This window comes from Pithys albifrons, chromosome 21 (assembly GCF_047495875.1).
Source record: "Pithys albifrons albifrons isolate INPA30051 chromosome 21, PitAlb_v1, whole genome shotgun sequence".
NCBI classification, from domain to species: domain Eukaryota; kingdom Metazoa; phylum Chordata; class Aves; order Passeriformes; family Thamnophilidae; genus Pithys; species Pithys albifrons.
This window is the reverse complement of record NC_092478.1, coordinates 2,308,377-2,321,296: the sequence shown is the minus strand read 5'-3', so window position 1 is coordinate 2,321,296 and position 12,920 is coordinate 2,308,377. Positions and strand designations below refer to the sequence as shown.

The window sequence follows — 12,920 nt, the reverse complement described above, 5'->3', positions numbered from 1 at the left end:
AGGGGCTGCGGGGTCACTCTGTCAGGGCTGGACCAACCCTTTGTTTTTTCCTAACATGCAACCTGAATCTCCCCTGGCACAGCCTGAGGCAATTTCCTCTGGGGCTGTCCTTGTTCCTTGGGAAAAGACCTCTACCTGACTCCTCCCTCCTGCCAGGGAGTTGCATAGAGCGAGCAGGTGCCCCTTGAGCCTCCTTTTCTCCAGGATGAGCCCCCCCAGCTCCCTCAGCTGCTTCTCACCATTCTTGTGCTCCAGCCGCTTCCCCAGCTCTACTGCCCATCCCTGGGCACCCAAAGAACGGCGCACACACACGGCAGCGGCGCGAAGAAAACCTGAAAAAAAAGGGAAACACTGGAAAACGAAACTGAAAATCACTGTTGGCAAGGCACAGGCTGGTCCGAGCGGGCTGGTGCAAAGGCAGCCAGAGCGGCGGGTTCGTGCCGGAGCTGCTGGGGCTCTCTGGCCGCCCGGGCTGCAGCCGCTGCCCTGAAGCCTCGTCCAAGGCGCATCCCCGTCCCCGCGGCGATTCCTGCCGGCCCCTCGGGACCCCCGCGGGCCCAGCCCGGAGCCGGGGCCGCTGCACAGCGCGGAGGGGCCGCCCCGGGCTCCTCTGCCGAACTCACCCCAGTCAGTCCCGCTTCCGACTCCGGCCCCGCAGGCGGCTCCGCCGGGCGCTGCCGCCGGCTCGGCTCGGGCTCGGGGCTCTGCTCCGCCCGCTCTGCGGTGTGGGGGATCTTCCCAGGGCTCCGCGATGTGGGAGCCCGGCCCGGGAACTGATCGATCGCTCCGGAGCTGCTCTGGGCGGGGCTGCCGGGAAATCCCCGTGCCAGGCGAGAACCTACAGCAGCGAACCTTTCGCCCCGTCCTTTCCCCTCCCGTCCCTTCCCGTTCCCGCCCACCGTACAGCGCACTCTGCATCTGTATTTCAAATAGTTTAATTTTAAAAATACTCTATTCAGTGCTAAAATAACTTTCCACTTCCACGCGCGGCCGCGCCTTCGGCGTGGCCAGGCTGGATTACAGACTCGGCGGGACATGCAGTGGCGGCGAGGGCAGAGCGGGGCTGGGGGGCAGCAGGGTTTGGGGGGCCGGGAGCGCTTCCCGGGGGCCGCCGGCACCTGCCGCGTCCTTCCCCGAGCCAGGGATGGCGGGTGCGGGGGCAGCGACCCCCGGCACAGGGCAGCGGCTCCTTGTGCTCTGCCGGCTCCCGGGATGCAGAGCCGAGACCGGCCAGTACCTGCCCTTCGGGAGGGGAAGGCGTTCCTCTCTCTCCCAACACGAATGGCTTAAACCAGCAGCTTATTGCACAGCGTCCCAGCGGGTCCCTGCCGGCCTCTCCCCGCTGCCCCCAACACCGCCTGCGCCCACCACCCAGTGGACACATCACCTGGAGCAGGTGGAAGGCGGCTCTCCCCTTCCCAGCGCCCAGGGGAAGGCAGGCAGGGCAGCCACGAACAGGCAAACAGCATCTGCCAGAGCCCCAGGGACCAGAGAGAGCCCTGTGGAGAACCCCTCTCCCCACACCTGCAGCCCACCCAGCAGAGTCCCCCAGCTCGAGGGCAGGGAGCAGGGAGAGAGGGAGCCAATAAATAGAGGCGGATTTGCAGGTACTGGCGGTGCCCCATCCGTCAGGCAGGGCAGGGCAGGGCAGGAAAGGGCAGGGTGGGCTGGATGCGAGTGGTGGGAGCCTCGACGCTGGGGAAGGGGCAGGCTGGGGGGCAGGGGCTCTGCCAGGGGCTGGCAAGGGCGCCGGGCTGGGCAGGCTCAGCTCTCCGAGGCCGTGTGGCACACAGAGTTCTGGTCGGCACAAAATCTCTTGAGAGGTGGCGCACTGGAGTCCTCCTCCTCTTCAGTTACCTGCAAGAGCCAGAGACCATGGGCAGTGACACCGAGCCACACACACCCAGACAAGGCTGTGTCACACCCTGGGGACATCCCGGGCTGTCACATGTGTGCAGACCCCGGGGCACCAGGAATGGCAACACACTCCAGCCTTGGAACCTGCCAGAATCATTGCTTCCCACATCCCCACATCCTTCTCTCACATTTAAATGCCTGGTGTGAACCAGGGAACAGGTCGGGAATCCGGAAGATTTGGGGAGCTCCCGGGGGCACTTTGGGACTGCAGAGCAAGTCCATCCATTGAGATTTTGCTGCAATCTCAGCAATGAGGGGAAGGGCCAAGCTGGGTCTGTGTGCATTTAGAGGTGGTTTCAGTGCCCCTTCCCTTACCTGAGTCTCAAGGGGGACTGGCTCTTCCTTTGTGAGAGTGGGAGGCTCGTCTGCCACTTCCGAGGAAGGCAGGGAGGGCTCTGGGGAGAACAGGAGGGTTCATAAAAACACACACCCAGCACCCAGCTCAGAGCTGAGCCAGGACAGAACCGCCAGCAGAAGACACAAGTCCCAGCAGCCCCCTCCACTTCCAGCAGTGCCTCAGTCACACACTGGACCACCACCAGCTCCAACCAGGCCTTCCCCGTGCCCAGCCTTCCCCCTGCTGCCTTCCCAGCCCAGCACGCACCTTCCAGGGTCTCCTGCCCCAGGGTGGGGGGCTGCGAGTCATCCGTGCGGAAGTCGGACGTGTGGGCAGGACTCATGGACTCGCTCTGCTGGGGACTGGGGCTGGAGTTGGGGCTGCTGTCCACCTTGAGCTGGTACACGTCAGACAGGGAGCTCTGGTTGCTGTTCTCATCTGCAGAAACAGCACCTGGTGAAGAAGAGCACCTTGACCCAGGGGCACGGGCAGCCGAGGGTGGCACTGCGAGCCGGGGTCTCTCCGAGAAGGCAGAGCACAGTCAGTGGAGTGAACAGGGACTCACTGTCCCCCACCTGCACAAGGGCTGCTGGCACAGGACTGTGCACTGGGACACCACAGACATCACAGACAGAATTGGCCACAGGACATGGGAGAAGACTGAGCAGACAGGGAGCAACGCTGGGCTGTGCAAACAAGCAGGAGGCAAAGGGGCTGCACTGCCACATCTCACACCTGCAGCCCAGGAATGCCCTGGACATCCCAGGGGAGGAACCTCCTGCCCATGTACCAGGGCTTTGTTCCTCCTGTTTGTGAGGCAGCACCAGGAGCCACACTCAGCACCTGCCTCTGACCAGGGAGGCAGGCCTGGCACACACCTCCCCAAACTGCAGACTGCAGTACACCCTCACTGCATCTCCTGGAAGGGCCAGCACATTCCCTGGTTTTCCTCAGCCTAACCAGGAGCTGAGTGGAGAAGCTGGGCAAGACATAGGCTCTGCTCCAGCACCTGGACTGCAGCACCTGGACCAAGAGCCAGGCCACGGACTCCTCTGCCCCCTCACCCTGAGGTCCATGGAAGTCACTGCTGGAAGCAGCAGGCTTGGCTGCAGGCTCTCCCCAGGGAATGGAAATGGGGAACAGGAATCCCCTTCTCCTGCAGTTCCCCATGAAGCTTCCCACAGGCAGATCTCAGCAACAGCTGATTAAGATTCTTTGTGACAGCAAAAATGAACAGTTTGGGCAGGGAGAGTCCAGAGTGGGATCAGCACACCCCCACGGTGGAAAAGGGTGCTGCTCTTCCCCCTCCACACAGCACACAGACCCAGCAACGTCCCTGCTGCTGGATGGCCTTGGAGTCTTTCCCTAAGTTGGAGGGTGCTCAGCCAGACCCACCTTGGAACTCCAGGAGGAGGGAGGAGTTGGCAGAGGTGTCAGCTGGGAAGCCATTGGGTTCTCTTGTAGTGCTGCTGCTCGATTTGGATTTCTCTTTCTTGAGGAGAGAAAGAAAAGCACAAACACGAGGTCAGAGGAGCACAGGCAGCTCCAGAAGAGCCTTTCCCCTTTCCATCTCCAGCAGCCCAGACGGATGTGCTCAAGCTGGCCATTTCCCTTCCCTTCCCTTCCCTTCCCTTCCCTTCCCTTCCCTTCCCTTCCCTTCCCTTCCCTTCCCTTCCCTTCCGGGGCAGTTTTCAAAGTGGGAGGCAAAACTCCCGCAGTGGAGTTGGGAATTGGGAGAGAGAAGAGGAGCCGAGAGGGGCTCAGGAGGGATGGAGTGGCTCAGGTTGGCTCATGGGGAGCTCAGGGGGAGTTCAGCAGGGGCTCAGAGGGGCGCTCCTGGGGGCTTGGCAGGGGTTGGAAGGGGCTCAGAGATGTTCTGCAGGTGCTCGGGAGTGGGCAGGGGCCCTCGGTGCTCGGGGGGGCCCGGCAGTGGTTCGGGGGGGGCTCAGAAGGGCTCGTGGTTCGGTTCAGGGCAGGGGGCCACGCGAGTCTCTCCCGGGCTGGAGGGGGCCGCTCCCGGTTCGGCTCCGCGCGCGGCACTCACCTCCTTGCTGTCGGCCACCGGCACCCACTTGAATATCCGCAGGGACGTGTCTCCCACCGTCACCCACTTCTTCTCCCTGCGGGACACGGCGCGGCCATGGGTGGCCATGGCAACAGGCCCCGCCCCCCCGCCGCACTGCGATTGGCTCAGCCACCGCCAACCCACCGCCCCCGCCGCGCTGCGATTGGCCGACCCGCCCGCCGATCACGGGCGCTCCCGTCCCCTCCCCGCTCTCATTGGCCACCGCCCCGCGCGCCTCCCGCCCGCTGGTTGGTCGTGCGCGCCCGGGTCCCGCCCCCGCTGCGCGCTGATTGGCTGCGCGCGGGAGCGGGCGGGGCCCCTCCCGCCCCGCGGGCCCTCCCCTCACCATCTGCGGACGCGCTCGATGGCCGCCATCACCTTCTTGATGTCATCCTTGGCGCGGCTGCGGGTCTCGGCCCGCACCGAGCGCCCCGACATGGCGCGCGCAGCCCCCGCAGCACCGGCCCCGCCGCACCCGCCGCGCCCGGCCCCGCCGCGCACGCGCCCTGCGCGTCCTGCGTCACCGCGCCGCGGCCACGCCCCGCCCCGCCGCGCCTGCGCGCGGTGGCCACGTCCCGCTGCGGGCACGCGCGTGACGCGCGGGTACGCGCGACGCTGCGGCCGCCATCTTGCTTTGGGGCACGTCCCGCCCCCCGACTCCCCCACGCCCCCCGAACCTCCCACGCCCCCCGAACCCCGAGATCCCCCCTGGATCCCCGACCCCCCTGAGCCCTCCACCCCCAGGGAGCGGGTCCCACCCGCGGCCGCAGCCCCGGGACAGCCCCGCCCGTGCCGGGCAGCACTGCCCCCATCATTTGGCATCAAACACTGAGCTTGGGCAGCTCCCCTGAAAAAAAATATCCTACCCCAAAATCCCATTTCTAAGCCCAGGAAAGCTCGCGGGCTCTGCCTGAGCCGCCGATCCCACGGGATAGGGATGATCCAAGAGGAAACACTTCGTGCTCTTCAGCCTCCCCATCCCTGCGGTCACAGCAGGGGAGTGACACAGGGACCCCCCAGGAAAAGGGATTTTATGCCTTCTCCATAAAATCATATGATCTTTACTAATTTTTAATCAGACCTGTATTAACTTTGTGTTTTATATTAATTTGTGATTGTATCTTGTACCCAAGTTTGTCCAAGCACAGTTGGTGTAGAAGTTCTCTCAACCCACACAGAGCTTTGGACAAGGAGGAATTTAACCCTGGAGCTGCAGGATGAACTCTGAGAAATAAACCAAAAACCTTGTCCAGATTAGAGGCTGAGCTGTAAAAATAAATCAGAAAACCTGCCTAGATGAGAGGCCTGAAGCTGTAACATGGTTTAGTTAAAAGGAAATACAGAGCTGCAGAGATGAGAGCAGCCCATTGGAGCTGTTCAGTCACCCCAAATATCCTGCCTGACTTTGGGGAGGGGGTTTCAGGTGTAACTCAGGATACAGTATAAGGATTGGTCTCTCCTCTCAGGCAACCAACAGTAGGACAAGAGGGCACGGGCTTAAGCTCTGCCAGGGGAGGTTTAGGTTGGAGATCAGAAAGAAATTCCTTGCAGAGAGAGTGGTCAGGTATTGGAATGGGCTGCCCAGAGAGGGGGTGGATTCTCCATCCCTGGAGGTGTTCCAGATGAGACTGGATGTGGCACTGAGTGCCATGATCTGGTAATCAAAGTGCAGTTGGACCAAGTGTTGGACTTGATGATCTCAGAGATCTCTCCCAACCAACCAATTCTATGATTCTACAAACCTGGAAACACAAAGGTCTTGTTCAACATGTCTTTGGTGGGGTTCCCAGGGCTGAATAAAAGGAAGGATTTTGTTCTGTTCTCCTGGATTTGTACGTTATTTCCCAAGGAAAAGGCTGAGGGAGCTGGGGTTGTTTAGCCTGGAGAAGAGGAGGCTCAGAGGTGACCTCATCACTGTCTATAACTACCTGAAGGGAAGTTCTGGCCAGGTGGGGGTTGGTCTCTTCTCCCAGGCACTCAGCAATAGAACAAGGGGGCACAATGGGCTTAAGCTCTGCCAGGGGAAATTTAAGTTGGATATCAGAAAAAAATTCTTTCCAGAGAGAGTAATCAGACATTGGAATGGGCTGCCCAGAGAGGTGGTGGATTCACCATCCCTAGAGATCTTTAAATGCAGATTGGACGTGGCGCTGGGTGCCATGATCTAGTAAATGAACTAGAGTTGGACCAAGGGTTGGACTCGATGATCTTGGAGGTCTTTTCCAACCCAATCGATTCTATGATTCTAAGGAAGGACCCCAGGGAGGAACTCTTTTATTACCAACCGTTCAGAGTTATTAAAAACCCAAAAACCCCCAAACCCCACACCCAGGGGGCAGGACATGCCCTGCCCTGTGCCAGGCATGGCACAGCTCACACCTTCCTGCCGTAGATGGCAGCCAGAGCCTTGCGGGCGCCGCAGACCTGCTGCTCCAGCCTCTCCCTCGTGGCCTTGCTCGTGGCTTTCCTCAGCATGGCCTCCATCTCCTCCACCACGGCGCGGTGCCCCGTGGCGTTGTGGAAGACGCGCAGGGCGCGGTCGCCGCAGGACACGAGGTAGCGGCCGCTGGTGTCGAAGGCCAGGCGTGCCACGCGCGGGCCGTGGGCGCCGCGCAGCCGCTCCTCCTCCTCGCCGCGCCGCGTGTTGTACACGGCGATGTCGGCGCCGCCCGCCACGGCGGCCGCGCGCCCGTCGGGGGACAGCGCGATGAGGTGCGGCTCGGCCAGGGCGCAGCGCGACGTCAGCAGCAGGTAAGGCTCCTGCTGCTTCTTGTACTCCACGTCCGTGTCCCAGAACTTCCACGTGCCGTCCTTCGACACCGTCGCCATCCTGAGGAGGGGAGACAATGGTGGGGGGAAGGCAATGGTGGGGGGAAGGCAATGGTGGGGTGGCTCTGGCCCTGTCCTGAGTGTGAAATGGGAATCCTCTGGGCAGGGGAGGTGTTATGGGTTCACCCAGGTGGGCCTAGATTTGGGCTCTGAAGTTTGGACTAGGCTGAAGCTGTCAGCTGACTTGAGCTGGGCTGAGCCAACAGCTGACCTCTTCTAGGCAGTAACTTTGTATTCCACACCACATTATGGCATCATCTCCAGGGCAGTAGGAACCAGTGTGGGAGTGGTTAAGGCAGTCACTTCTCAGCCTCCTCTTGGGAGGACTCACGATGCTGTCCCAGGGGGGATGGAGAGGACCAGGCCCACCACTGGCTCACAGGGTATCTCAGGAAAGTAAATTGTGTTGTTCTGGGTCTCTCCTTTCTGCTTGAGTTTGTCTCCCTGGGGGATAAGTCTTTTCTTAAGTAATGTGTAGTTAAGACAGTAGAACTTGTGTGTTCATTAAGAAGTTGAGGTGGGGAACTTGTTGCAGACTTGTGTGAGTGTATATTTGTATTCTCTTCTAATTGTCTCTTTCTTTCTGTGAAAAATATATGTAGTTTTAGTATAAATGCCATTTGAAGTGTTTTATTTTCTTTCCCCTCTCTTTTCCTCCCTTTCCCTGGTGTTAGGAGGGAGGCTTTTCTCTCTGTGCTTGGGGGGGTTGGCAGTTGCTTATCTCAAACCAAGACAGGAGGGAGTGTTTTGGGAAGGGTGAGTCTGTACACGTGTACAGGCTGTGTCATCTTTCCACCAGACCAAGCCCTGTCCAACCTGGCTTTGGACACTTCCAGGGATGGGGCAGCCACAGCTCCTCTAGGCAATCCATGCCAGGGCTTGCCCACCCTCACAGGGAAGAGTTTCCTCCCAGTGTCCAATCTAACCTTATTCTGTGTTAGTTTGAAGCCATTCCCCTTGTCCTGTCACTCCAGGCCCTTGTAAATACTCTCTCTCCATCTTTCTTTTAGCCCCTTCAGGCACTGCAAGGCCACAATTAGGTCACCCCAAAGCTTCTCTTCTCCAGGCTGAACAATCCCAGTTCTCTCAGCCTTTCCTCACAGCAGACCTGCTCCAGCCCTCTGATCATCTTGTGCCTCCTCCAGACTCGCTCCAGCAGCTCCATGTCCTTCCTGTGCTGTTGGATCCCAGGGCTGGAGGCAGCTCTGCAGGTGGGCTCTACCTGAGGGTGCAGAGGGGCAGAATCCCCCCTCACCTGCTGCCCACTCTGTGGAATCAGCCCAGGGCATGGGGGCTTTCTGGGCTGAGTTATGTCCAGCCTCTCAACCACCAGTATCCCCAGGTCCTTCTCCCCAGGACTGCTCCACCTGCTCATCCCCAGCCTGGATTGATCCCGGGGGTTACCCTGACCCAGGTCTTGTTAAACCACAGGAGATTCCCACAGGCAGTGAATATGCAGGTGGCACCAGCCAGTTTTTGCCTCCCAGGGCAGTGTTTTACCCTCCTGCTCAGGGGTGCAGCTGGTGAACCCTGCAAGGGACAAGCTCCTGTGTCCTGAGGGCCATCCAGAGCGGGCTGTGCCGGATAACACACACTCACCTCCTCGAGTCGTTGGAGAAGGCGAAGGAAAGTACACCAGCAGTGTGGCCTTTCAGCTCAAAAGCCCTGGTCACCTCCCGGAATTCTCCATTCTTGCCAAAACACACCTCCCACACCTTCACGTCGGGGGTAAAGCCACAGGATGCCACAAACCTGCATGAAGGAACGGGCAGAGACATGGGGTACCTGTTCCAGAGCACCTGAGGGAGGCAGGGCCAGGGCTCTGCAAACCCGTCCTGACTCCTGCGCTCAAAGCTTTGGTCAGCTGGGAGAGTTTTCACTTTTCGCTGAAAGGGAATGCTATGGAAGGGCAGCAGAACGACTCAAGAATGAGAAAATCTCAGGCCAAAGCTGAAGAGTTTAATGCTTTTGATCCTCAAACTCCCTGAGCCTGGAGCAAGGCAAGTCATTCTGCAGCGACAGGTTAGAGACAGAGCAGAGAACAAGATTTTCCTGATAAACAGATCTCCCAGAAAGAAAGTCTTTAACTTTATAATTAACCTTTAAGAGGTTACAAACAAGTCCAAAATGGTGTTTGCTTTGCATAGGCTGTTTGCTGTGTCCCACTTCTGCCACCTGAGGCCAAAGCTCTTCTCAGGTTACCAGAACAACAGTGCTGAGGCACAATGGCAACACATCATGTCTGAGCCCACATCAGCTCCATCTCCCAGAGGGCAAAATCCCTTTTAAAAATGGTAGAACCCTCAGAAAACTGCATTACAGTAACAGCCAACTACTGATGGTCTGCTGTCCTGTGGGAAGGAGCGAGGTTCTCACCCACTCCTGCAGCCCAGAATCCCTCCCATCCCTCACCTCCCGCAGGGTGACACCGTGGCATAGGCATTGTTCATCTGGTTGGTGTTAATGCTGGCCAGGACTTCTCCCTTTGGGCTCCAGATCAGGATGGTGGTGTCACTGGAAGCTGACATGATAAACTTCCCTGGGGGAAAAAGGTAAAGATCAGGAGACTTTCCGGGCCTGATGCTGCCAGAGACTCACTGAAGCCCCAGGACAACCCCTCCCTGCAGCTGGAGAAAACCAAAGGCAGCACCAAAATCCAAGGAGGGTCAATCAGAAGACTCAGCTCCTGGTTATGCCTTAGTGCTCCCTTGGCTTCTGGGTGGGCAGTGGACCCTGAGCCCACGTGTGCCCCTTGCTCAGCACCCTCAGCCCCGGCAGAGCTCAGCACTAGACTGTGCCACAGCAGGAACACAGCACATTCCCTCTGCCCTGTGTGCCCAAAACCAGCTCAGGGAGCAGCACCTTTCAAGCTATGGATTGTGGGCAGGCAGTGGAATCCCAGTCACACCAGCACCATCCCTGGTTACTGGTTGTGTCCATGTTGGACTCCTGCTTGTTCCCACTTCCCCTTTGCCACCACAGCCTGGGCAGGGAGTTGCCTGTTTACCTTTCAGCTACTTGTTGCAGGTTTAAGTTTTCACTTTCTCAGCTGAACAAAGGTCTCAGTTAACATTTTCCCTGCTCTCCTGTTACAGAGGTGAACTCACATCCTCCTGCTGTCACATACCTGAAACATTATCAATCAAGCCCTCACCACCAACACAGAATTCCACCCCCCAACTCTGTTCTAGATGATCCCAGAAGTTCAAGATAGACCATAAGAACTCACTAGAGAGATTTCTGACTGGTTAAAGAGAGACTGGCAGGCCAGAGAACAGCGATCCTCTCAATATTGAGACCAGACCTCTTTGCAACAGCATCCCTGAAAATGTAAATTAAGAGACTGTGCATATCGGGGAGCTGGTTACAGGGACATAATGGGTCTGAAAATGACACCTTTTGGTTCAGTCAGGATGAAATTAAGTAAAAAAAACCCCTAAGAGACTACAGAGAGTCAAGTACTGGTGCTGAGCACAGCCTTGAGAATGCCAAAAACTCCAAACCCTTTGAACCCAGCAGCTTCACAAGGAAATCAAAGCCAACCTGGAGAGGGGAGCAGCTCATTTCCATACCTGTCTCTGCAATCCCTATGTTAATGACAGGAGCTTTGTGCTTCTTTGGGAAGTCAGAACTTGCAGTGAAGGTGAAGCTTCCATCATCCTTCTTGGTCATCTTGTAGACACGAATAGTCTCAGTATTTGACAGCCAGACAATGAAAGCCCTGTGGAGGGACAGGCCCTGAGCCCCAGCTCAGCCCAGGTGGCTCAGGGGCACCTGGGGAGGGGGATACACTGGCAGGCAAAAAGCTTTATGAGGGCACCAAGTTCTCTCCCTGTGTTGGCTCAACTGCAACACTGACTGGAAAAGAACTGTACTTATTATCCCACATCTGGAAATGAGATGCCTTCTCTCTAAAAGAGACTATTTCACAAAGAGCCAAGACATGCTTTTCCACCAAATCCCACCCTGCAAGAGCTCCCCAGCCCCCTGGAGAGGCTGAGCAACACATCCCAGCTGGCAGAGACCAAAATGGGCATCTTCCATGAGGCACAGCAAGCTGGGCACTGGGATATTTGCCCCAAGAACCACACTGAGCCATTGGGGTTGCACTGGATGATCCCCAGAGGTCCCTTCCAACCCCAACTGCTGTGATTCTGTGATCCCATGCCAGGAAGGGCCACGGATCAGCGGTACCGTGATGGGGTACCCAGTGATGCATCCCAGTGACACCACTGATCCCAGCGGGGCCTGGCTGTGGCACCGGTGGCTCCACAGGGCCTGGCAGTGCCCGGAGGAGGCCCTGCCATACCGTGAGTCGGGGCTGAGGCGGACGAGCTCGGCGTGGTCCAGCCCCACGTTGGCGCGCAGGCAGCGGTGCTCGCGCCCCGCCAGGTCCCGGGTGCTCCACAGCCGCACCGTGCGGTCCTCGGAGCACGACGCCAGGTACTTCCCATTGCTGCTGAAGTCCAGGCAGGTCACTGGGCTGCTGTGCCCCTGCAGAGAGAGCGCGGGCACAGTGGGAGGATGTGCTGGGGGGACACTGGCACCAGCAGGATACTGGTATCGGTGGGACAGCTGCACCAGGCACACGCAGTACAGGTGGGACATGGCACTGGTGGGACACTCGTGGGACAGCAGCACCGGGGGAACACTGGTATCAGCACCAGGAGGACATGGACACCAGCACCAGAGGAACACTGGCACCAGGCACATGCAGTATTGGTGGGAGATGGTACTGGAGGGGACACTGGTATTAGCACCAGCAAGACAGGGACACCAGCACCGAGAGGGTACCAGCATTGGAGGGGGCACCAATAGAACACTGGTGGGACATGGCACTTGGGGACACCAGTGGGGCACTGGCACCAGGGGGGACACCGGTATCAGCACCAGTGGGGGCACGGACATCGGCGGGACACCGGTACCGGGGAGGACACACCGCACCGGTGAGACACCGGCGGTGGCACTGGGGGGACATCAATGAGACAGGGGCACCGGGCACACGTGGTACCGGTGGGGCATTGCCACCCGCGGGACACCGTTACCAGCACCCGTGGGACACGGACACGGACACGACAGCGGCACTCGCGGTACCTTGAGGGTGGCGACGAGCAGCTGGTGCGTGAAGTTGTGTTGCTGCTGCTGCTGCTTCTCCCTGCGAGCCCTCGCCGTCGGCTTCGCCTTCCGCGACTCGCCCTGCCTGGCGTGTCCGTTGGCCCTGGGTCCTGCGGGAGCGGAGGGGCCGGGTCAGCCCCGCTCCGCTCCGCCCGGAGCCCCGCGGTCCGCCCCGGTGTACTCACGGTCCGGCGGGGCGGCCGGCGCTCCCCTGGGCGCGGCGCGGCGCAGCGCGGCCGTCAGCAGCAGGACGAGCACGACGAGGAGGAGGAGGATGGCGAGGGCGCCCGGTACCCCTGGCAGCCCCGGCACCCCCGGCCCGTCCGGCACCGCCGCCCCCTCCATGTTCCCGCCGCCCGCGCCGCGTCAGCCACCGGCACCGGGGGGGCGGGCCTGCGAGTGCGCATGCGCGGCCCCTGGCGGTGGAGGGCGGTACTGCAGCCCCCACCCATCCCGGTGTCCCCCCGCCCATCCATCCCGGTGTCACTCCCCTCTTATCCCGGTGTCACTCCCCCTTTATTCCGGTGTCACCCCTACCCAAATCGGTGTCACCCCCTTCCCTGCCCGGTGCCACTCACCCCTTATCCCGGTGTCACAGACACACCCCCCTTATGCCGGTGTCACCTCCCACCCCATCCCGGTGTCACCTCCCACCCC

At 59.7% G+C, this 12,920-nt stretch overlaps 2 protein-coding genes across 3 annotated transcripts; both read right to left on the bottom strand.

The window, feature by feature from the left end:
• Nucleotides 1–919: 919 nt before the first annotated feature.
• Nucleotides 920–4,843, bottom strand: BCL7B (BAF chromatin remodeling complex subunit BCL7B). Of its 2 annotated transcripts, none has more exons than XM_071574941.1 (6): nt 4,666–4,843; nt 4,299–4,374; nt 3,650–3,746; nt 2,522–2,707; nt 2,233–2,312; nt 920–1,857 (listed from the first exon to the last, which is right to left on the bottom strand). In XM_071574941.1, the coding sequence occupies exons 1-6, from the start codon at nt 4,755–4,757 to the stop codon at nt 1,765–1,767; spliced, it is 624 nt and encodes a 207-aa protein (XP_071431042.1). In that variant the 5' UTR covers nt 4,758–4,843; the 3' UTR covers nt 920–1,764. The 2 variants fall into 2 exon arrangements, with proteins under 2 accessions (XP_071431042.1, XP_071431043.1); XM_071574942.1 differs by having other exon boundaries at nt 2,522–2,692.
• A 1,734-nt stretch (nt 4,844–6,577) lies between these two features.
• TBL2 (transducin beta like 2) lies at nt 6,578–12,680 on the bottom strand. The gene is made up of 7 exons (XM_071574918.1): nt 12,449–12,680; nt 12,243–12,373; nt 11,458–11,642; nt 10,721–10,869; nt 9,561–9,687; nt 8,748–8,900; nt 6,578–7,149 (listed from the first exon to the last, which is right to left on the bottom strand). Exons 1-7 carry the CDS (start codon nt 12,606–12,608, stop codon nt 6,693–6,695), a joined length of 1,362 nt encoding a protein of 453 aa, XP_071431019.1. The 5' UTR covers nt 12,609–12,680; the 3' UTR covers nt 6,578–6,692.
• Between the last annotated feature and the right edge of the window lie 240 nt (nt 12,681–12,920).